The sequence below is a fragment of the Chironomus tepperi genome, unplaced genomic scaffold (assembly GCF_022539635.2).
Source record: "Chironomus tepperi strain 1889 unplaced genomic scaffold, CSIRO-AGI_Ctep_v1 contig_9, whole genome shotgun sequence".
Lineage (NCBI taxonomy): Eukaryota > Metazoa > Arthropoda > Insecta > Diptera > Chironomidae > Chironomus > Chironomus tepperi.
The window spans coordinates 894,590-919,125 of NW_027226131.1; the positions used below are offsets into that span (position 1 = coordinate 894,590).

Genomic DNA, 24,536 nt, shown 5'->3' on the forward strand with positions numbered 1-24,536 from the left:
CAATAAAGAACAGAATTCATAAATTCCTTCATTTACAAGTTATAGCTGTGATTTCAACAATTTTTTCAGATTGATTTAGACAAAAGAAGCCTAAATCCTTTAAGCAAATGCAAAAATTTCTTTTAAAAATTGATCGAAATTCAGAAAATTTCAATTTCCAATATTTTCTAAGCACTCTAACTCATCAAATTCGCTTTTCAACAAGGAATAAGCAGCAAATGCTTGTTTGAATACAAATCTATAGGTCACAAAGCATCAGCATATCCAACTCAGACAGCCAGCAACTTAAATTCTTTCAATCATCATCGCAAATGAGTAAGTAAAGTGAGTAAGCGAGCAATGAGCTTTTCAGCAATAGCTGCTAAGCTTTTTTCTTATTTCTTCTTGTTTCTGTTTCTTTTCAATTCTTTTTATTCGTCGTTCTTCATCCATCGAAGAAATAATAATAACATGTACATGTATACGAACATAATAAAAAAGAGAATAGAATTGAGCGTAAAACTAAATTTTTTTAACATTTTTGCTTGTTTCAATTCAACAACAAGCAGTCGGTGTTGAGTTGTCGCGTTGTAAAGTTCATTCGTTCCACGTTTCGTTTGTCTGTGATGAAAATAATATTTCTCATTTCTATAGATTATTGAAGTAAAGAAAAGATTTTTTTTAGTTTAAAAAGAAATTTTTGCTGCTTTTTTTTCATTATTAAAGAAAGAAATACCTTATATATCTGGAAATAAAAAAAAAATAAGAAGAAATAATTTGTTACAAAATGAGATTTTAATGGAAAATAATATCTCTCACTCTCAACTACTAAACAAAAAAAATATTTTCAACAAAAGTGAATTAAATTTTATATGAAAGAAATAAAAAAGAGAAAAATTTGTAAGTTGGATGTAAATGAATAAGAATTATTTAAGAAATCGTGTCGAACGAAAGAGATTTGATTGACGTTTTTCATTAATTTCTTTTCGCTATTCACACATGTTCTACTTTCTATTTACTTATTTACTTACGAGAGTATACGAATACGAAAATGTGGATTTTAATCTGTGGAGATTTCTTGTACAATAATTTTTTTATTTGCCAGGCTTTTTTAAAGCTTTTGGTGCATTCTTTAGCCTGAAAAATGCAATTTGTTGAATTCACTTTGGATGACAACCTCACTCATCCTTTATTCTGTGAATTTTATTAGACAACAAATCGTGATCGTCATGGTGGAAAATTGAATATTAATTTGATTGACTCATTCAATACTCAGCTGACAAATATTATGCATTAGAGCTTTTGATTTGGGACTTATTGCATATCCTGTTGAAAATTTTGAGTTTGCGGTGAAATTATGAATTTTTTGTTGTGGATCACTTGGATTGGATTTGATGTTTTGTGACAATTAAAACAAATTTGTTATGAGGAATTTTTGGCCATGTAATGGTGACCCAAAACTGTTTTAATTACATAATGTTATGGTACCTAGTATAAGCAATCATATAGAACAGTAGTGGACATCCTTTGCCATCTATCACTCATAGAGATATCTTACCTAGAAGACTAGCATTAATGTTTAAAAATTCTGAACAATTTTAAGGAATTGAACTTAGAATTTTCAAACTTTTTGATCCAAAAATCCAATATTTACTCAGGAGCAAGAGGCGCTGATCAATCACCCAATCCTCTCATCTCATTAAGCCCTGCCTTGAACCTATATATCAATGTCAATTACTCAAACCTCTCAACTAGTGTGTTTACTATTATTTTACATATTCTCAATTAAAAAAACTCTTGACATGTCTGCAAAAGAATTTCAAAATAATTTTTTTATTAGTCATATCCATAAGCAACTCATATACACAGATCAACTAATGCTGCAACATGCACTGTTGTCATTCACTCTCGATAGCTTTTCATACCAGTTCCATTTCATATTGGTAAAAGATATATATTTGTGTGTGCAGAAATAATCATATTTTATGCTGACTACAAGAACCCTCCTTTTTCTGTTGGCTGTTCATAATTTTTTTTGTGTCTATATATCTCATAGCCTTCAAGTTTTCCTCTTTCTCTAAATTAAGACAATTTCGCGAAATAGCTCTAATCGCTTCAGACATTTAGACAGGATAATTTGAAGAAAAAAAAAGAGAACTTTTAAACGTTAATAGAACACCGATCATTAAAGAAGATCCCATCATTCATACACACATAGATGATATACATATAGCCAGTCATACACAACATACAATAAAGAAGAAGAGTATTTTCTTCTCTTCAATCGTCGTCGTCTTAATTTTTTTGCAAGAAAGAAATGAAGAAAAAGGAAAAGAAAAGAATAAAAATAAGAAGAGTATGGTGCGACGAGTTGTCGATAATATGCATATACTGTAATGTAAGAAAGAGCAAGCAAAAAATAAAAAAAAAGAAGAGATGAGCTCAGAAGAGACTTGTAATAAGAAGTAAATTTGCAATTCGCAAGACATAATACCATAAAGCATTTATCTGAAATAATGAAATAAGAATCAAACTGGTTTTTTATGTTATGGTATTAATGTGTGAGTATAGAGTATATGAGGCTGAACTCCACAACATACTTCGGACGAAAGAAATATAGAGTGTATAGAATTAACACACAAAAGCACAGAGAGGAATAAAAAAAATATTCAATTCTGATTACAATTCACTTTAGCCTTTACTTTTAGTTCAATAGACAGACGAGTACAAATGGAAATACAAAAAAATTTCTATGTACTGTATCTATCCATCTAAAATCTATACACACAGTTTCCAAATTGTATAGTCAAAATCACTATTAGAATATCGATCAAATTTGAGCTTTTTTTTGTGTTGTTTCTGCTGCAAAATTGTTCTGTACTTTTGTTTTATTATTTCAATTTTTTAAGTGGATATGAATGTGAGTGTCTAATTAACAGTTTTAAATCGCAAATAGCACACTCAATGGCAGAACAATTCAGAATAAGTATAATTGCAAAAGTTTCAATGAAATGGAATAAAAAAAAATATAATAAAGAACTTAAAATAGTGCTTCTATAATTTTGTGCCTGCTTTTATTTCGTTACATTACAACATGGCACTGAAGTTTTTAAGTTCGCACCTTCTTTTCATCATGTTCTCTTCCTTCTCTCTTACTCACTTATTTGCTCTTTCTTACTAGCTTAATATGTTGTGTATATATCTGAACTGATGTACGAAACATGAAAAAGAACTAGTTGAAAATTCATTCCTGTTGTATATGAATTAGTGACTCAGACGCATTTTTTATTAGGAGCTGTTTAGACTTTCTATTTAATGCTTTAAAAATAGACTTTGTTCTGCATTCAACAACTTTCAGTTCGATTTTTCAATAAGAACAAATCAACGGTTGAAACTTTTTTGAAATTCTAATAAACTTTCAGTTTTGATTCGAATTTCAAACAATAAACATCAAATTTAAGTATTTGCCTTAATTTAATTATTAGAATTATTGTTATTGCTGTTTAGTAAAAGTTAAACTATTAGAGTAAGTGAAAATTGTCACGAAAGCACCACAAAATGCATAAAATTTAAGGAAATCAGATTTAAAAATTTTCAAATGTTTGTAAACAATACAAAATTCGAATCGAGTTTTCATATAAAAAACGATTAAAAGCTTAATTAATTCCATTGATTTCTCGTTAATCGATTCGTAATCTTTGATTACAATACAATAGTAGAAACAACAATTGAGAAATTTTTCGTGATTTATCCGCTCTCAAAACACTGATTTTCATTTTCATTTATCGAAAATCTCACATAAACTAGACCACTTAAAATTATGAGTCTATTAAAATCACCAAATAAAAAAACTTTTTCTCCCCTTCAAGTAAAAGTGAATCCAACAGACATAATTTGTCATGCTGAAAAGCGCTAAAAAGCTTGAACTTATTTCCCATACAATTTATTTATTTGCAACAAAAAAAGTGGAGAAAAAAGTTCAAGAACAAAGTATTCTTAAACATGCAATTCCAGAGAAGAAATAGTTTATTTCAACACGTTATACTCGCTCAGTGTTTGAAAAGAAATGTGTTCAGAAAGTGATGATGTCAAGAAACGAGCGAAAATGAACAAAAATATAAACACTTTTATTGATTTATATGAGCAATTGATTCATAATTTTTGGTGAATGAAGGTGAAAACTATTTTGCTTTTATTTTGGCGTTAAATGGCATGTTTGTGCAAAAAGAGACTCTCTTTTTATGCTCTTTTGTGTCTTCTTTGTATTATAATGTGGCGTTAACCAAAAAAAACTAAAATAAGAATCGTGGAAGCGCAAAAATAGAAAAACATTTTTACGAACGAGCTGTTCTGAAGTCGTAAAAATTATATTTATGCATACATGATAGATAACAAACTTCCGATTTTAGATTTTCAATATTTTTTATATCATCCGATTTAGTCTTTTTTGTCTATTTTTTCACATTCGACTAGGCAGGAATGTCGTGTCATTAAGAATATCGTCAATATGAATGATAAAATATTAAAATGAAATTCCGTGAGATGACAATAAGGTAGTGATGAGAAGCACATACGACATTTAGAGAAATAGCAATAAACTAAACAGCAAGACTTACAAAATTGCCACTTTAGAGCTTTCAATCACTGAACAACAATCACATCATTTTAATGAACATTAAATTTTTCTAAGCACAATTGCTTAAGAGTTAAGTATTATTGGCAGTGATCTGTCTGACTAATCTGTGAAATTAGCAAGTGTATGGTTGAATGAGCTTTGTGGGAAAAAAAGCTTCAAAAGTTTACGTCCTTTTATGTGAAGTGTGAAACTAAAGCTTCTATGCATCTCCTGTTTTGGAAAGATAAAGTTCCGTTATGATTAAACTTTTGAGTAGCAAATAATAGGAAAAGATTTGATTATTGACCATAAGAATAGCCCACATTACATCATTATAAGAGTCATCCCATAAACGTTCGTAAAGAACGAATGAAGGCGGATTTATTGGATGTAATTTAATAATTCAGCTAGATAACATTTATCCGTTCATAATAAAGTTATGTATCCATGAAAAATATCTCAATTGAACTTCTGACCTCAAGACTCGACTATTACCTCTCAACTGAGTGACCGATGACTCGAAGGTGAATTACTTAACCACAGAAATCACTGAAGCATATCAGGCTACATATCCACAATAAAGACCGCAATTATGTATTTAAAGGTCATTTCCCTTCCTTCCGAAGATTCTCATAACTACAAAAAAATGCGCGATTATCACCAAAGTGTGAAATTTTTTTCTAACGTTTTTTTTTAATTCTTTTATTTATTTCATAGACGCTATTGAATATTTAACATTTTATGTGATTTGTATGAGTATTGAATTGAGTATAAAGTAAAGTAAAGTAAAAAGTAAAATAAAAATAAATAAATAAATTAAAAATTCATAAGATGATTCGAGAAATGAAGAATTTCCTTTCACAATTATTCTTTGCAACAAATAACAACAACAACAACGACATAAGTTAACTAATGTCTCTTCTTTCATATATATTTTTTTAACATTTTCATATGGCTTCATCTTCATCATGTTTGTTATAAAACATACATACATGCATGCATGCAGGGGTGTAGCCAGGGGGACCAATAAGGGCTTCCCCGTTCTCCCTTACTTGAGATTTGAAAAACCTTTTATTTTGTAACGGTTTTTTCATTTTTGAATTTTTACAAAATACCAAAAAAAAAACGGTCAAGCCCTTTTTGATTTTCTGGCTATGCCTCTGCATGCCTGCCTCTTTTTACACCATCACTAATGTTTTCATTTATTTATATTTTTTTTACATTCTCAATTCTTTATGATCGAAAGGATCTTCTAATTTTGAAGTAATGCTATGAAATAAGATACTTATAAATAAACTCAATATGGCCAGCGATTCGCAAATTGTTTTAGCAGCATCAAGATTTGAGGAAACAGCCATGCATTTAAGGTAATCACATCACATTTCCATATATTAAATTCTTTAGTTCTTTTTTTTGTTGTTGTTTGATTGAGGTGGATGATTGGATGACGACATCTATTCTATTCTTCTTCCTCGACTGTATATCTCTCTTTCTCTCTCTCTCTGACTATTCTCTACCTTATATTGTAATATAAAAATAATTTATTAATAATTACCGACATTTATTTGCTTATAAACGAATTTTTTTTGCTTTGCTTTTTTACTTAATGCTTACTACTTTTGGTGGAGTACCCCTTTTAGGCTTATGAACCTATGCAGATCCTCTTCTTATAATTTGCATTTCAAGTAATTTCTTTTTAATTCTTTTCTTTATCAAGTCAATGCACATAATTTTATTAAGCGTATTTTTGCAACGGAAATGAACTTTTATTGCTTGTCACTTTGGGGGCGTCGTTCAGACTTAACAACATGGGATGGGATGGGACGCATCCAGGGAGGGTAGAGGGTATCAAAAATCAAGGGGTTTTCAATTTCTTACCGGCTATTCGAGACAAAACCTCTAATAATTTTCGTTATATACAAAAAAATTCAAATGTCATAATTTCCTCAAGGTTTCGTGACTTACAGAATTTTAAATTCGTAGTGACACCTACGCATCTATTAAGATCTTAAAAGAATTCATAAATTCTATTTAAATCGAAGTAATTTTTTTAAGAATTTTTGATGAAGATCATTAAATTAGACGTCCGACATTTATAGAAGGAAGAGGGTCTGGAATTAGTTGATACTCCACATATTGCAATATTGTGTCTAGTGTTTAGTTGATTCAAAACAGTAATTTTTTGATAATAAGTACAAGCTTATTGAGTGTTACTAGGGTAAACAACTGTCCTTGATATTAATTGATGATCATGTTACATACAGGAAATTAGGACTGGGGATTCTAAGATAATGTTGTGGGATCGAAGTAGATTGAAATCCTAGGTATCGTGTCATATACAGACAAATGTGTCAGTGGGATAGTCAAACCAGTCAAAGCTCTAATAGAGTCCCTAAAAGCTGTAATCCTCTATTTTATGAAAGCTTATGTTCGATTCCTATCAGACCCGAATGAACAAAAACATGTTATGACTAAGTTAAAGACAACTTAATGTCTAGTAGATGATGACCAGTTCTAACAGATTTGTGTCCTTTCGGAACAGGTCGATCTCTCATTATTACACAGAATCTTGTCCAAATGGCAAGAATTCCCACAATGCTCACAACATGCTGTAATAGAATCAACAGCAAGCTAATCAAATATGATAAGAGATATACTTAAAAAGAACTTCAAACCAGACCTTCATTACCTTTCTTAGAATGACTTAGAATTAACATAAACAATTGAGTAAAATAGAAGTCAATAAAAAAAAACGTTGCAAAAATGCGCTCAAGCAAAAAGATATCCACCTATGGTGACAGCTCACAAACTAATTTTCATAATATTTATTTTAATTATGCAAATAAATTCAAAATACAGTAATTTCTTTACGTTCTTCTTCCTTTCTTAATATTCATGAAACAACATACAGAGACTTTTCAAAAGTCGAAATGCCGATGGTAGCGAAAATAACGAAAGGACAGCATTCAGGTGTTCTTGGTGTTCCGTCATTATCGAGTCCTAATTTATGTAATACAGCATTATTCTTAAATGCCGGTAAAAATTTTCAAATCGTAGCACAGCCAATAAAAATGAAAGAAGGAAAAAAGTCATCGAGTGTTGGTTCAAAGATCATTCTAATTCCTGACTCATACAATGGATTTTTTGAGTTACTTAGCGAAGAAGGTCGATCAACAAAGCCATTTGAGAGTGTTCTTGAGCTATCGCGACGTCGCAATATACACGAGAAAGTAATTGTACGCGAAACTTTTGTAATCAGATCGAACAATACAAATAAAACATTAAATGCTGGTGAAATTTTAACTCCAATAAGCGATGATGGAAAATTTTTGCAATGTAGAACGAGTAAAAATCAATTGATTTCGTTGCCACTCGATTGCAAAGCAAAATTTTCTCCGTTAGCTAAAGAAAAAGAGGATAGTATAAGTGGCGTACATACGGTAATAAGAAAAAAAAAAATATGAATGATTCTGATCTGTGTGTGTCTCAATTTTACGTTTAACATAATTTTTTTCTCTTTTCTCTTCTCTCTTTTGTTGTGCCTTCTTGGTGCCATTATTGTGATATAGGTAAAAAATTTATTGAAGAAGCGAATGCCACTAATTGTACGATTGATACATGGAATGCCACCAAAAGGTTTAAAATCGTCATTTGTGCCAGAATTTAGATTATTAGGTTTCATAGAAGTCGAAAATAATATTTTTGCACTTCCATTACAAAAAGATATAGAATTGATCTCAATTCCATTAAATACGAAGTTAAAGATGCAATGTGTTAAAAATATATCGCAATTGGAGAACTTTACGGAATTTAAAAGACTTGTCGAGAGAAGCATGCGACATTTACAGGATGTTAAGAGTCGTTTGCAAGTGATCGATTTGAAATTATATGATAAAGATGGAAATAACAAGAAGGAATCAGTTCTAATAACTGAAAGTAAGTTAATTAATTAAATGTCTATTAATTTTAAGCTTCATATACTTAAAAGCATTAATCCAAAGTGAATCTTCCCATGGGAATTGCCGAAAATTGTCTGTTTGTCAGTAATTCTTGTATTTTCAAGAACTTAGAGTAACTGAAAAATTCTAACGACTTTTAGTAATTTGAAAATTCAAATTTCAAATCCACAAATTTAACTGCTGAAATGTTAAAAAAAACAGTGCTTCTCAATCTTTGTTCCGTGACACATTAGTCCCAAGTGGCACAGTAAAAGGAGGATATCCCGCGCTGCCGTCAATGCAGCGACGTTGCGGTTCCCTAGCGACTAGATGAATGACTTACTGTGTCACGGTTGAAAAAGGTTTAGAAGCACTGATCTTGATTAATGAAGAATTCGGTTAAGATCCAGCTATGCAAGCACTAAGTTGAAAGCTGAATCTAACATTTAACCAATCTCCCAAAAATTATTCCCAATTTTTCCGTCCACCCCCCACATGATCCAGCATACAATGTTGTGTGCTGACTTGTTTCATTAAATTTAATGACGATAATTTTTTACTTTATTTTTTTTTGTTCTTTTTTTTTCATTGTGTATTTCCATCATCACGACAAAAAGGTCTTCTTGCTAATGGATATGTTCTCAAGAAATCAACAAATCCAGAATTACTAGCGGAAACAAAGAGTATACAACCAAGTCATGTTACAGCATACGAATATGATGAAATCGATCAAATATATGATTACGTGCGTGGTTTAACATCATTGCCAAAAAATTTAAATAACTTTGAGTCATTGTCTGAAGCATCACCGAAACTGCCACATTCGCCACAAAAGTCTAATAATGAGTTACGTCAATCGAGCAGTAGTAGTAAAGTAGCCTCATCTCATAAACGAGAAAATCATCATTTATTTAATTCTGATAGTTGGATTAAGCATGATCTATTCGAAAAGCCAATACCGCCGTCATTAAAAACAATTCCATCAAAAAAGCAACTTACACAAAAGCGTCCAACACTCATCTTTTCACGTTCTAGTAATTCACATGGTGCAAAAATCTCATCGCCACAAAAAGAGTCAAATGATTTGAGCCCACAAAGTCCACTGTTTCACATTAGGTAACGCAGAATTAAATTTATTCCCGATGATATCGATCCATTTCCTGATAACTTTTCATTTATTTAAAACAAAAACTATTCATGGTCAGCACAGTCGGTCTTTTTTTGTTATGATTTGATACTGGCCTTGACTTTAGACAAACAAATGTCGATGACCGTTTGTTTACAAACGTGTGAATATAATAAAGAAGGCATACATGATCATGAAAAATGATCGGATTGTAGCAAGTTGACCGAAGATACCATGATATTCTGTAAAAACCGATGTGGTGAGGAGTTGTTTGTGAATGATGTCTAGTGGGTTAGGTATTATGGCGTCGATCATTCAAATGTTGACTTAACCCTTCCTTGTTCCTCTTTCAATCATTTCCTTCTGTTTCAAGAGTCTCGCAACGCTTCTGGCTCATGGAGATGTTAACCTTATCCCTTATTTTATTCCCCTCTTCCTCCCTTCCTTCCTTTAACCATTCCTGTTCCTTTTCCCTGCCAATCCTTTCATTCTATTTCATAAACCCAGCAACGCTCCTGACTTCCTCTTCCCTAAATGTACAACATGTCAAATAACCAAAGATCACATCCAACAATAGACATCATTTATAAACGACCCCCTAAACACAGTCGTGCAAAAAATGAAAAATGACCTCGAATATGTGCTGAATTCTAAATAGAATCATTAATTTCCTTGAACTTTTTTGGGATCAAACTACGCCGCGACTATCTTTAAAATAGAAATCAAAGAGATATCATTCGTGTGGACATGGATCTTGCATTCTTACAGCTTCCCATCCTGTATCTCATTAATTAATTCATTTAATTTATAATTTCTCATTTTTTCGTAGATATAAAGGAATTGGTAGCCTTAGTAACTTACAAACCACATCTGACGTAGTTGTTAATTCACCTAGTCAGCAACGTGCACCATCATCGAAACCACAACATGTCATACATAATACATATTCATTTAAAAACTTTAATTCTCATGATAAAAATTATGAGTTAAAGAAAAGTTCAAGTACAGGAACGACAAATTTAAAGAAATATGATACGCTCGACTCATCCACATCATCAAATTCGAAAGTACATGAGAGAAGTCGTAGTGTTAACTTAGGTATATTTGATGTTATGTGGCATAAGAAATCACATAAAAACAAGAATAAGTACTATGATCGTACACTGTATTTATAATAATCATGCTCATGTCATGACAATGATGATGATGATGTCGATGTTCGAATGGATAGGATATATTCTTTGAAATTGAATTTCATTAGTAATTAATAATATTAAATGAAGAATAAACGATTTAAATTATTTAAAAAAAATTGCGATTCGAGTTATTGTATGATGATATGAGTACATGGCGAATCCATTCAATGATCTCCTGAATCTTTTTTGATTAATGTACTTTTATACACAATATATATGAGATTACATCATCTTTGTGCGAGTTTTTTAAGAATTTCGCAAGAAATAAAAAACAATATTAATTGAGGATATATCTTTTCAAAAAAGTAATATTACTTCTCTCTCTCTCACTCTCCATATATATATAGAGATACTTAGATAGAATATGCTTGTCGAGAAAACAATTAAATAGATTATTCGAATTAAACGATTTGTATAATTATTAAAATTGAATGGTAATAAAAATTAAAAAAATGAATTGATATTTAAAATACAATACGTCTTCTAATTCTATACATTATTATTATAGTCATTTTTCCAATTTTATTCATCACGTTTAATAACTTATTTTGCATTTTTTATGTAGGTGATCTTGATCACGTTTTTAAACTGGCTCTGCGATTTTGTGACTGTATCTAGATACTCTGCATTCCAATGTTCTTATCATCACCATTCTTGACAACTTTACTCATATACTTTACTATTTATTGCATTACTCACAAGTTAGTCATCAATGCGGCATGTTAATTTAATTTATACGATTTCAACTCGTCGAATGATCAACCGTCAAAAATTATTTGAAAATTTACACATGATCGACATGGATTTTTTGCTCGGTGTAATTCATGTTTTTAATAATTTGAATCATTAAATGGAATGACAGCTAGTCTAGTTTACATTAGCACAACAGTGCATAATAAAGTGTCTAAAATAGCAAAGCTAGTTATTCCATAGATACACAATATTTCACAAAATCATGAAATTACGGTTTTCAAAAATTCAAAATCATAGGAAATGTACAGAATTTTCGAGAAATTTTCAAACTAAAAGTGACGGTTATGTGCAAAATGACCGTTATTTTTTTGCAGTAGTGAATATCCCCCTTAAAACGGAAGGTTAGAAACTGCTACGAAATATTTAGTGATTGTAAAACTTTAGTATTTTTGCTGTTCTATACTTAAAAGTGGCTCAATTTATCAAATCTGTGTCTTACTATAATATTGATAAACAATTTGTTGTAGGTAAGTTGAAAGAATTTGCAGTAATGGCGAGTGAAAAGTTGGTGAAATTTCAGTGTTGTTGACCTCATTAATTTTTCACGAAAATCTTGAATATCTTTCATCGCTACTTGGATTTGCTTAAATCAGTAACGTTAATATCGATTTATTACATGCATTATGTCTGTAAAGCATATCTAAATTGCCCTTTTGTCTCATTATAATGGGAAAATTTAAGTGAAAAGAAATAATAAAAAAAAAATTATTTGGGAGTGTTATTTCTGATGATTCAATTTTTTTCCATTCATTCTTCCAATTGCTTTCGATCTGTGGATGAATTTTAACATTGCGTCACATAATTCAATAGTTTACGACTACATACTTCGCCTTCTATATTTAATTTCCTCTCCCATTCTTCATCTACAATATGTCTATGACTGTACACTGGATGTGTATTTTAAGGCACTCAAGATACACATAAAAGTGCAATGACTAATAGCGTTATCGATACATACAATCCAAGAACTGATTGTAAATGGATTAAAAATCGAATGATTTATTCCAGAGAATATACACATAATAGCACTGCTATTTATAGATCCAGTCGGAATACATGAGAATAAGAGAATTTCAAGAAAATGCATTTCTCTTAATTTTTCTTCTTGTTTTACATCTTTTTTCGTTATTTCTGAAAAACCAAGTTCATCTAAAATTCACATTTTCTCTCTCCTACTATCCAAATACAGAAGAAATTTTCTTGTTAGTTAGTTTTATTTTCGTGTGTGCACGAGAAGCCTATCATATACATTATTATTAGGTGAATAAATTTATATATTTTCTACATATATTAAGCAAAGTGTTTACCGTTTTTATTCTTTATGGCCACTAACAGTCCCAAAAAAGCAGCCTAACGTTCAATGTTGCTTTAATCAGTTACATTGGGGAGGAACCGACACACGAGAAATCATATTGGGCTTTTGTTGACCCATTTTATTGCATGCGGTTCACTCTTTTTTGCGTGACTGATCTAGCAGTCGCATAAAATGTCATATAGAATCTTCTAGAGTAAGAATTAATCCCTCTGGATTAAAAATAAATCCTCGGGATCAAAATAAACCAATCTGTCAAAGTTATAGAATTATGATCCAGCGTGAGCTACAAAAGACCGGCTTAAACCGGTTCGAACTGATTTAAGTTCCACAAAAAATCAGTTCATTGCTCTGGACCTTGAAAATGCGCCAAAGTCGCTTATAAGCTGAATACCTTAACATTTCTTTTAAAGTCTCTTCTATTCATTCACATAAGTTATAAGTTTAAGCATTTTTGAATATTTATGAAATGAGAGAAAACTGTTTTTTTGGCATATATACTCAAATAAGTGAAAAGAAAAAGAAATGGAGGAAGGAAGAAGAAGAAATACCTTTTTGGTTGTTGCACATCATCAAAAAAATAAAAAAATATTTTTCATTTGTATTGTTATTTTTGGGCATTAACTAACATATCGTCCGTCCGTCGTGTGCTGTGTGTATGTCACTGTTTCAAGTTCAATGTTGAGAGGCTAAACATACTGATAAAAAGAGATAGTAACAAAAATAGTTTTTTATTCACTCCAACTCACATCTATTTTACTGTATTGTACTTTTTTGTCTCATTTCATTTCTGTTTTTCACTTCCAGAAAGATTGTTCAACAAAAATTTTGTATTTCCGAGCAAAAAACCAGTGAAGAAAGGTTGTTTTTAATTGCATTTAATTTGTATTCAACGTCATTATGGCAGTAAATGTCTATTCAACTAATGTTACGACGGATAACTTGTCCCGTCACGACATGCTCTCATGGGTCAACGATTGCTTACGATCTCAGTTTACTAAAATTGAAGAACTATGTACTGGTAAGTTGTCAACAAATTTGTCAAGAACAATAAATTATAATTTTCTTCATTTACTCCTTTCCTTTGTTGTTCTGGTCGTCTGTCAACGAGCCCATTGTTGTTCTGTCATACTGTATATCCGTTTCTAATTTTTTGAAACTAGTGAACTATATGAAAATGGATTAAGTCATTAAGGTTTAGTGCCATTAGAGCCGAAGATTGAGAAAATTTTAACGACTTTTGAAAATTCAAATGAATTGATCAAAAAGTACTAGATTATTCAATTTGAATTGGTAAAAATCGTTAAATGTTAATCCAAGTTCACATCCCTAGAAAGACAGACAAATGACAATAATTATAAATCACAGACTAGAACATTAATCCAAATAATGCTGACAGTCACGTAATACCTAACAGAACATATCTCAGTTTAAGCTGATGAATCTTGTGAAGAAAGTAAACGCAACAGTTTGAGAAAAATATTTATGTGTGACAAAGTTACCATGTGTTGTGTCAGTGTCATTAGACAGAAAAAAAAGAAGAGAAAAATCAAAGTCATGATCATTAACAAAAAAAAGTAAATTTGTCAATCAGAAAAAACAATGAAAAATGATATTGTTATGCTTGACGGATCAGCTAAATTCTTAATTATTCCTCATTTTCCTTCAATGAATGAAAAACAATCAATAAATTTATGACTCATTATAGGAGCTGCCTACTGTCAATATATGGATATGCTTTTTTCTGGATCAGTTCCGATGAAACGAGTCAAATTTAGAACAAACTTGGAGCATGAATATATTCAAAACTTCAAGATCCTTCAAGCTGCTTTCAAAAAAATGAATGTTGATAAGGTAAGTTGAATCATACAGCAAAATATGCAATGATGATAAAATATATTTGACATAGACATGAGAAGGAGAGAAGAGAATAGTACAATTGAGGTCACTTGTGGCTGACGAAAGCGCATTTTCCTTAAATTCAATAGTTTTGCTTGATAGTACTAGATTTTAAATTTAACGGTTAAAATTATTTTGAATTTTAACGGTCATCAAAATTTAAATTGATGAATTTAAAAATATAACGGTCAAAAATCATTGACTGAAGACGAAAGATCTTCAAGATTTTAAACAATAAATATTGGGAAAATGCGCTAACAAGACTTAACTTTTCCTCATGAATAATATATGTGTCAACAGAAATAGATGTGAGTCAAAAAATTTTTAAGTGATGATAAAAAAATGTTCATAAATAATCAATATAGGATTAGCATTTACACACACACAGACTATAATTTAAAGAGAAGAAAAAAAAGTGAAATAATCAGCACAAACAAAAAAAAAATCAGCTTTCCATTTTCTTTTTATTATAATCCAATATAGATCGTGCCGGTCGATCGTTTAATTAAAGGTCGTTTTCAAGATAATTTTGAATTCTTACAATGGTTTAAAAAGTTTTTCGATGCCAATTACGATGGCAGAGAGTACGATCCAATCGAAGCTCGTTTTGGAATACAGTTAGGTCATGGAGCTATACAAAATGAATTAGGTGTAGGAGATGTTGGCGTTGCAAAAAGACAAATGCAGCAACCAGCACCGAGGAGAGTTCTGGCTGGTATAAAATGACTTTTTTCATTTAATGTATTGTATTTTACATAAAAAATGATCATGGAATGGATTTTTTTAAAACTATTAGACTGTATAGGGCAAAAAAATTTCATTTTTTTGATTTGACAGCCATTTAACCATGAACAAGTATAATCATTTTTAGGTATTAAATCATTATTCTTCTGTAATTACACACAACTTTTTTTAGTAATGTGTAGGATTTTTTTTATTTCTTGCTGTTTTTATGACTCGCTGATTACGATTTGTCACAATACAATTTATTATTATTTACATAGTCATACCTATACCTTTACACTGCATTGTGCATACATAATTTATTTACTTACTTTCCATACATTCCTCATAATTCTAATTATGATTTTTTTTTTATTTTCGCTTGATATGACCGTACTCCATCATTCAATAATAATATATTAATGAACCTAATATTATTTACCACACACTAATTTTCATTTATTACATAATTATTCATTCATTCTTTTAGATTATTCCTATCGACAGGTAAGCAGAATTAATATAAACACATTAAATTCATTGTTTCTCTTTCTTATTTCATCCTTTTTTTAGTTTTTAATTCAATGCACTTAAAAACTCGTTTCATGCAATGTCACTGAGAATGTGAATGTTTGTAGATCTGTGTCAATATAGCGCAGTTTTGTTTGAAATTCCCCAATTTTGTGTACCCGGTGTTTTATAATTTGAATATTTAACGGATTTTGAAATTTTAAATATTTAACGGTTTTCAAAAATTCAAAAAAAAGTTGGTCAAAATGTACTAGATTCAAGATCATTTTATTTGAATGTCAAAAAAGTCGTTAAAATTTATGTCAATTGACGTCATTCAATTTTATGAGATTCAATCAGCCTAAATGATCAGTGATCACAACAAGGTGATCAGCATTGAATTATTCATAATAACAAGCCTAAATAGTAATCTGTAAAGTTTTAATCTGAATTTTATGAGTTTGACCAAATATAGCTCACAAAAATGTGGGCATTTACGGACAACAAAATTGCGCTATTAAGTGAAAATTGGATGTAAAAAAAAAGATATTTGCAGGAACGAGAGAGAGAGAAAGATAACAGAGTCACAAAATGTTAAAAATATGAAATTTTTTTCTTAACACGATTTTAATTTAAGGTTGATAAAGGGACGCTTTCAAGATAATTTTGAGTTTTTGCAATGGTTCAAAAAGTTTTTCGATGCAAATTATGATGGACGAGATTATGATGCTGTATTGGCTCGCGATGGTTTGCCAATGGGATTGGGTGTCGGAAGTGGAGCCCCCGCAGGCAAGTCATTAAATAGCAGCAATGGAATTGCTAAAAAACCAATGGTAGCGGCAACATCAATGCCAGCTCGTCGTCCACGTATGTTTTTTACTTGAATCTTATTTTTTATTGTTTTTTGTAGAAGTTTCTCTTAACAAAATAATGGTTTTTTTCTGTTTGCACTCAATTTTTATTAACTCATTTGTATAATTTCTTACTTACTCCATTATTCACTCACTTAACAACAACAGCTTTCATTCATAATGATCATAAACAATAACATATTAACGCAGCGGGTTGTTAAAGGAAATAAACTTAAATCCATTCCATAATTATTTGTTTCGTCTTTATCGTACTTAAAACAAATTCATAATTTGACTCTAATTGTTATTGTATTTAATTTACAATTTTATAACAGTAACGAAAGCTGCCCCACCAGCAAAAGCACCAGCACCAGCAAATCGTACGACAGTGACTACGTCCACAAAAACGTCGGCAAATAATGTTTCGAATCAGCAAGTCGAGGAGCTCTCAAATCAACTTATGGACATGAGATTGAATTTGGAGGGATTGGAGAAAGAACGTGACTTTTATTTTAGCAAATTAAGAGATATCGAGATTCTGTAAGTAGTTATCACATTCCTTAATCTCTTAGAGAATTAGTTTTATTGAATTTATTTATTTTTTAGATGTCAAGAAGCCGATGAAGGAGAAACGACACCAATAATTCAAAAGATTTTGGACATTCTTTATGCAACAGAAGTAAATACAGAATAAATTCCATCGGACAAGATAATTTTTGACTAGACTAAAAATAATTTCAAAGCATAAACATCAATTTGTTTTGCATAAGCTTTCATGTGCGGTTTATAAGTGAAACTCAATAAGACTCGACTTAGTGTGGAGGAAAGTATGCGAAATTCGACTTACAGATACCGTTTGTGGCTTAAAAATGATCTGATTAATTTAATTAAAACAAAGCTGAATGTCGGATTTTGTAAATGTACTAGAATGTTAATAACGAAATTTAAAAATTTAAATGTAACGGTACTAGCATGTTATAAAATTTGAATCTCAAAAGACCGTTAAATTGTAAATTATTGATAACACAAAAATCGACGAAAAATAAACAGCACTGAAAGCACATAAATAATGTTTATCACAACACAGTATATAATGAAAGTAAAATGTCTAGTCTTAAATTGTTTCTTGTCTGATACTAAAACATATGAATAAAACTTAAATAACCAAAATTAACGAAATTTTCATGTAATTTTTAGGACGGTTTTGCACCTCCTGATATGGAAGATCAAGGCGAAGAAGAATATTAAGTTTTATTGTAACTAAGATGAACAAGAAATATCACCATTAATCGCTCGCGCAGTTATGATCTAACATCAGAACCCCCCCTATGCTTTTTCTTCAATTTCTTAAAAAAAATCGTTCAATTTCGTCTGAAATTCTATGCTATCTATATAAAAAAATGAGGATATAACAAGATTAAAGCTTTTTAATATAGCACTAAATCTCTTGCATCGAACACACAAACAATACACATATTAACGTATCTTATTAATTTTTGAGGGAACACCACGAACGGATGCATTATCAGCATAAACTATGAGAGATATAAACATGATAATTCGTTAATTATATATTTTAGTTAAGGAAAAAAAAATAAAACATTTTATGCAAAAATTGTAATTGAGAATATATGGTTGGTTACAAAAATCACACACTTTAGTATTGATAAAACCTATTAAAAAATTATTAACTTTTTTAAGTAATTTAAAAAAAAGGAATGGAAACAATTGAATGAGATGAAAAAAAACGAGTGATTTGCTCACAATTTTTGTATTTGCATTTTCATGATTTATGCTTGTACATCAGAAAAAAGCATTAGATCTATATAAATATATATACATATACATGAAGATTTATGATATTGAAGACGTGTGAAAGAGAATGAAGCATAAAAAAAATAAATTTAAATTTAATATTGAACAAAAGTTGTCTATTATTCCTATTTCTATTTCACAGCATCATACTTTGTCTTAAGGAATGTGGAATAGAAAGTTTCACCGCCAAACAAATGACATCTTTGCAGGATGACCATATGACATGAAGATATGTCGTGTGACAGTTGCGACACATTTTAACTTTGTTCGATTTCTGATTCAAAAAAATATTGTTTACTATTTTCCAGTTTTATGGACATTCCACACATTTTTGTGATTTACAATCAACAAACAAAAAGCAGCAATGCGGCAATGTGCGACTTGAAAAATCCGCTCTGTATCTCTCACAATTATTGTTAGTGAAGTACTAGATTTTTTAAATAAATTTGTGAGAATTTTTTTCAATTCATAAGAAAATTTTTACATTATTTCACTATAATTCATTCATATTAGACTTAAAAATAGCTTGTACAGCAATCAAGTGTAATTATATTAATTAATGATTGTGAAGTCATAATCAATTAATCGTTAAATTGTTGAGAAATTAGTGCCGAAAATTTTGTGAAAATTCATTAATTAAAATATCAATTTTGACGAGGATATACTGCAATTAATAGATATATTTTGATGGATTTAGAGAGAATAACCAAGCTGCAATACGAGATTCATTCATTCTCCAGCTTTTCATCGTCATATTTACCAGAGTAAGCATTTTCATCGAATTTTCTCGAAAAAAAAAACTTAAAAATAGTAAATTTTCATTCATGCAAGCCTTTATTTCTGACTTTGGCAATGACACTTGTACTGTCTTCTAATTTATTAAGTCAGACACTTGTTGTCATTTTAATAATTCGCTTAAATATCAATTGCGCAATTTCTGAAGGTAATACCGGTTTTTTGTACTCATTCTTTCCATTTCCTTGTTTATTTAAGAAATATTCGCGACGATAATCCAAGCGATCAAATATCACGATGGTCTAGCGATACTAAGTAAGTATAACAGATATGATAATTTATTCTTAACTATTACTCACAATTCAATGAAATAAATTTCCATTTTTAGTGTTCCGACACAATTCATCACATTGAGGCTTAATAAACCAGCTATAGTCAAGAAGATACTTTTTGGGAAGTAAGTAACATATGTTCGGTCATTTCATATGCCACCTGAGCTTTGAATCTACTTGATTATTTATGATTCACTGGATCATTAAAACATCCAGTGATGTCAAAAAGTCCATTACTGGAGTGATGATCTGATGGCAGTAAATCAAATATATTTCCAACTCTGCTACATTTCCGTCGTAAATCGTCCTAGAAAAAAATCTGCTACAGTTTCTTATCTTATTCACGTAGCTTTTGCGTGACCAAGCGTTTGATAAATCTATAAAGTTCAAATTGACATAATCTTGTGGCTGGCGGGATTGGGTTGAATGTAGCGTACATGAAACATGTTTTATTCAGAAATCGATCCTTTAATGCAGTTTCATATTGATTTTTGATTTAAAGCTTCTTATTTGTCATCCTCAAGTGACATCCAGTAAATAGAATTTAAGTCCCTCACAGTCTTTCCAATTAGACCCCACAAGTGTCACACAAACTCCTTTCCTAAAAGTTATTAACCCGAAATTCCAATCCACTCAGTTCACATAAGTTAAAGTAATAAATTTGACGACTTTATTTTCTCACATTAGGCACAAAACCGGTCATGTTTGCAACTTGAAGAAGTTTAAAATTTATGGCGGGCTCCAAGAGAGCAATATGTTTCAAATTTTTGAAGGGTGAGTATCTCCTTCGCTATCAAACTTTATCATATACAACAAGCAATAATTCTTTATGTGCAAACTGTTGCTAATAAAAAGTTTTCATCTTCTTTACTTTTTTTTAGGGGCTTAAAAAATGACAATGTGCCAGAGATATTTGATCTTAAGCATAAGATGTACACGGAGGAAGGAGAAAGAGAAATTCCAATATTATATGTACAAATTGTACCTTTGTTGAGCTTTGGGCCTTCATTCAATTTTAGTATATGGTATGTGGAGCTTCGGGGAGTTGAGAATGATTCCTATGTTAGTGACATGATGAGGAATTTCAATGACCAAAGAGAAAAGCAGGCAATACGTCTTGTTTTAAAACATTTACGTGATAAGGGTTATATGGATGCATTTAAGACTTTGGAAAATGAGGCAAATATACATTTAGAAGACAATCAGATTACGGAACTGTATCAGTGCCTGGTTGAGGCTGGAAATTTTGAAAAGTCTGAGGAGATTATGGCAAAGTTTATAGAATGTAAGTAACTTCCTTAGATACCTACTGTGCTCTTTCATGTGTATATCATACTATATGCTGCTTCTTCCTTTACAGATGGCGATGTCGACGAGTATATTTCTAATCAGAAATACAAAGCACATTTTTGTGAAATATTATCAAAAGATAGTGAGAAAGTATTAAGACCAAAGACTCGTGTCGATGCTGGCTACGCGTTTGATAATGAATCAAATGTAATTTATATGTTTGGAGGACATTGTGAGGATGACTCGGAAGATTTAAACGATTTTTGGCTGTATGATATTAAGGATAATAAATGGACATGTATAAGCGAAAGTTGCTCCATTTCACCGAGATCCGGACAGAAAATGGTCTTTGATCCAGTTTCAAAACAAATTTTTATGCTTGGAAGGAAGGCAAGCAGAGGGACGGAAAATGTAAATGATTCTTACAAGGTAACGTGATATACCAAAATAAATTAAATTTTTATTTAAAGAAATCGCGAAACTTGACACTGAATGGAAATGAAGAAAAACTTTTATTTCCTTTTTTTGTGCATGTATTTAAGGACAGCAAGTCGTTGTCGGTTTTGTCTTAAATGCTTAAAAAAATTAACGGTCACAAAATGTTTGAAAATTAACGGTCATAAAATATTTGAAAAATTAAGGTTAAAAATTTTCAAATATTTTTTGACCGTTTTTTTTAAGTAATAATTTTAAGGATGTGAAATGCACTCTTGCCTCCTATAACAATCACATTTTCTACATTGAACTTTTATCTTTTATTTTCCACAGAATGATTTTTATTTGTACGATATCCAAACAAAAACGTGGATGTTAATATGCGAAGATACGAAGCAAATGAACGGACCTTCATTAATACAAAATCATCAGATTTGCCTAAATCCCAGAGAGCGTACCATTTATGTGTTCGGAGGGAAATTAGTCAATAAGTAAGGACATAAAACTTCATCTCCTTTTTTTTTACTGCATTAAATTTAATTACTTTTCGCATTATTTTTTCACAAAACAGAATTTTATGTTCACTTTGGCCGTCTTTGGTTTGGTACATATTTAAGTTCCGATTTGGAAATAGTTCGTTATAATTTTTGATTTATTATTTTTTATTGTTAAAATTATTTAAAACCGTACAATGGCATTGAAATTGATTTGTTTCAAAAAAAGCTCTTTCGGAACTTGAATGAAATTGTAAGGTTTTCAAACATTTGAATTTATGAATGCCGTTATCTTAAAACCATACAAATTCTTATTTAACATTTGTATGGTTTTCAAATTATTTTTTGAATTGTAAAACTCCCTTAATTGTAAGAAATATGTTGTAAATTCAATTTAGATCTTAAGCTGAACACATATGCATTCCATTTTGATAAATTATCCCTTTACATTTCATATTTTCGCACATAGGTCTGATGAGGGCGCCAACGATTCATATTCAGGATTTTATTCGTATCATATAAACACAAATACATGGAACTTATTATGTTTGGACATTAATCATATTAATGCAGCAAATCCTGAAATAAATTCTATTAAAGCGAGAGTATCGCACAGCATGCTGTATGATGATGTAAGGATTTATAAGTTAATGATAAATGGATAGATAAATATTGGCTCAATTTAACACCATTTATATCTAATTCTCTTCTTTCATTCCATATCCATTTCTCATAGAATCGAAAAAAGATTTATATGATATGCGGCCACCGTGCAAAGGAATCATTCAATGATATTGTCCAATTTGATATAGAGTCTAATTTATTTGCCAATACACCGACATCATCACATGTTGCATCTTCATCAACAGCCTCATTAGACACAACAATGAATTGCGAAAAGCCTTGTGGATCGTGCTTTTCGACAATAGATTTAAACAAGGGCGAAATCTATATCCTAATAAAGGATAATTTATGGATGTATTCATTGGCAACAAACGAATATTCTACGATACATAAAAGTCATCAACATTCATCCGCAAACAATAATAATGGATCACAACAAAGTTGTAAAGATTCGTCTGAAAATTATTCACGTGCTGGCGATGTAAATTATTTTGTCCATGCAAACGATTCACTTTATGTATTTAAGTCAGACTCGGAATATATAATTCAATTACGGAAGCCATCACGTGACAGCATCTTAAATTATTGTAAATATTTGATAAGACGTCAACAATATGAAGAAATAACTCGAAAAAATCCCATCAGTGCACTTTCATTTCTACGAAATGATTTGTCCGAGACAATTGATAAGAATGACATAAATCAAGTAAATGACTTTCATAAACTTGCCTCGTTGCTCTTTTGTAATAAATCTTTTACGAATTGTTCCGATGGTGACTCGGACGAACAGCAAGGTGAATCCAGCAATGACCATTGTAAAATGAGAAATCAACGATCAATTTTATTTAATAAACTCACATCATTGCTTCCGAAAGCAAAATGTCAACCGCAACAAGCTTTACTAAATTTTATAAACGTTTAAGGACGTCAAAAATAAGTTTGTAAAGTCACAATTGTCAAAACGAAGTGGCCAACGCGTATTTATACAATATAATCAATATTAAAAGATTTTTGGAGGCAATTTTTAATGAATTTTACCATCCATAACTCAAGTTTTGCATCAATTTTACGAGAATTTGTCAACATCAGAGATTAAAGATTGATTTATTTTTTATCAACTGATTGCATCGAAACAGTACAAATGGACGTGATTTGCATGACAACATGAAGCTATTATTACTCATAACAACGTAAATTTTGATAATTTTATTACATTATTTAATGTAAATTTTTTGGAAATATGTGAATAAATAGGAATTTTAGTTCCTTTATGGCTTTTATGAATTTTGGAGATTAATGATGAATTTAGTCAATAATTATGTCAAGATTTGACTTTTAACGAATATTTTTCAAATATTTTGGCGTACTAGATTGAAAGCTTGATTATTGAAGTACTAGATTTTTGTAAATTGGATAGTATAATTGTGTCTCTGATAGCATTCAAATGGTAATGTGTCTTGGAAAATGCATACTAGAATCGTTTTTAAAATCACATTTAAATGCAAATGTGTCTAGGATAAATTTGAAACTAATGTGTCTTGGATAAATTTGAAACTAATGTGTCTTGAACAATTCTAGACTTTTAAATTAAATTGGAAAATTCTTTCAATATTGAGGATATCAGTGAGGATTAATCCAAGTCCATCTTACACATGAACTTTAAATGCGCAAAATTAGCAGTTCTTGAAGAATTCCCCAAAGGAATCCAACAGCAAAAAAATCAAAGCTTAAAGCTTTAAATTACCAGAACTTTCAAGAACGAATAAAAACAAGTTCTTTCAACCGCAAAACAATCCTATAAAGAATCAACAAAAGCTCGAATGTTCCAGGAAATCATTATCATAATTTGTATTTAATTCGTCGGAATTGAAACAAATAAAATAACACAATAAAAATCATGAGAATGCGA

At 30.4% G+C, this 24,536-nt stretch overlaps 3 protein-coding genes across 7 annotated transcripts; all 3 read left to right on the forward strand.

Moving 5' to 3' along the window:
- The first annotated feature begins 553 nt into the window (after window positions 1-553).
- sano (CABIT domain-containing protein serrano) lies at window positions 554-11,252 on the forward strand. 2 transcript variants are annotated; one of them, XM_070635294.1, is made up of 6 exons: window positions 554-642; window positions 5,841-5,961; window positions 7,506-8,034; window positions 8,164-8,530; window positions 9,150-9,648; window positions 10,488-11,252. In XM_070635294.1, the coding sequence occupies exons 2-6, from the start codon at window positions 5,897-5,899 to the stop codon at window positions 10,831-10,833; spliced, it is 1,806 nt and encodes a 601-aa protein (XP_070491395.1). In that variant the 5' UTR covers window positions 554-642; window positions 5,841-5,896; the 3' UTR covers window positions 10,834-11,252. The 2 variants fall into 2 exon arrangements, with proteins under 2 accessions (XP_070491395.1, XP_070491404.1); XM_070635303.1 differs by lacking the exon at window positions 554-642 and adding an exon at window positions 741-879.
- Window positions 11,253-11,914: 662 nt separating this feature from the next.
- On the forward strand, window positions 11,915-18,828 carry LOC139086731 (microtubule-associated protein RP/EB family member 1-like). Of its 3 annotated transcripts, none has more exons than XM_070635314.1 (8): window positions 11,916-12,074; window positions 13,727-13,940; window positions 14,628-14,773; window positions 16,032-16,048; window positions 16,689-16,918; window positions 17,238-17,442; window positions 17,509-17,581; window positions 18,100-18,828. In XM_070635314.1, the coding sequence occupies exons 2-8, from the start codon at window positions 13,820-13,822 to the stop codon at window positions 18,148-18,150; spliced, it is 843 nt and encodes a 280-aa protein (XP_070491415.1). In that variant the 5' UTR covers window positions 11,916-12,074; window positions 13,727-13,819; the 3' UTR covers window positions 18,151-18,828. The 3 variants fall into 3 exon arrangements, with proteins under 3 accessions (XP_070491431.1, XP_070491415.1, XP_070491423.1); XM_070635322.1 differs by lacking the exon at window positions 11,916-12,074 and adding an exon at window positions 13,611-13,633; XM_070635330.1 differs by lacking the exons at window positions 16,032-16,048; window positions 16,689-16,918 and adding an exon at window positions 15,302-15,533 and having other exon boundaries at window positions 11,915-12,074.
- A 374-nt stretch (window positions 18,829-19,202) lies between these two features.
- On the forward strand, window positions 19,203-23,918 carry muskelin (muskelin 1). 2 transcript variants are annotated; one of them, XM_070635279.1, is made up of 10 exons: window positions 19,203-19,481; window positions 19,711-19,767; window positions 19,841-19,909; window positions 20,472-20,558; window positions 20,666-21,069; window positions 21,145-21,503; window positions 21,843-22,000; window positions 22,081-22,113; window positions 22,473-22,635; window positions 22,740-23,918. In XM_070635279.1, the coding sequence occupies exons 1-10, from the start codon at window positions 19,405-19,407 to the stop codon at window positions 23,547-23,549; spliced, it is 2,217 nt and encodes a 738-aa protein (XP_070491380.1). In that variant the 5' UTR covers window positions 19,203-19,404; the 3' UTR covers window positions 23,550-23,918. The 2 variants fall into 2 exon arrangements, with proteins under 2 accessions (XP_070491380.1, XP_070491388.1); XM_070635287.1 differs by lacking the exon at window positions 22,081-22,113 and having other exon boundaries at window positions 19,204-19,481.
- The last annotated feature ends 618 nt before the right edge of the window (window positions 23,919-24,536 follow it).

Excerpts from the sequence above, each read along its gene's own strand:
- sano (XM_070635294.1), top strand. The coding sequence starts at position 5,897 with ATGGCCAGCGATTCGCAAATTGTTTTAGCAGCATCAAGATTTGAGGAA. Across the intron at positions 8,531-9,149 it reads ATCAGTTCTAATAACTGAAA|GTCTTCTTGCTAATGGATAT; the intron begins GTAAGTTAATTA and ends CACGACAAAAAG. Across the intron at positions 9,649-10,487 it reads AGTCCACTGTTTCACATTAG|ATATAAAGGAATTGGTAGCC; the intron begins GTAACGCAGAAT and ends ATTTTTTCGTAG.
- LOC139086731 (XM_070635314.1), top strand. The coding sequence starts at position 13,820 with ATGGCAGTAAATGTCTATTCAACTAATGTTACGACGGATAACTTGTCC. Across the intron at positions 16,919-17,237 it reads AATGCCAGCTCGTCGTCCAC|TAACGAAAGCTGCCCCACCA; the intron begins GTATGTTTTTTA and ends ATTTTATAACAG. Across the intron at positions 17,582-18,099 it reads ACATTCTTTATGCAACAGAA|GACGGTTTTGCACCTCCTGA; the intron begins GTAAATACAGAA and ends TGTAATTTTTAG.
- muskelin (XM_070635279.1), top strand. The coding sequence starts at position 19,405 with ATGGATTTAGAGAGAATAACCAAGCTGCAATACGAGATTCATTCATTC. Across the intron at positions 19,482-19,710 it reads TCATCGTCATATTTACCAGA|AAATATTCGCGACGATAATC; the intron begins GTAAGCATTTTC and ends TGTTTATTTAAG. Across the intron at positions 22,636-22,739 it reads ACAGCATGCTGTATGATGAT|AATCGAAAAAAGATTTATAT; the intron begins GTAAGGATTTAT and ends CATTTCTCATAG.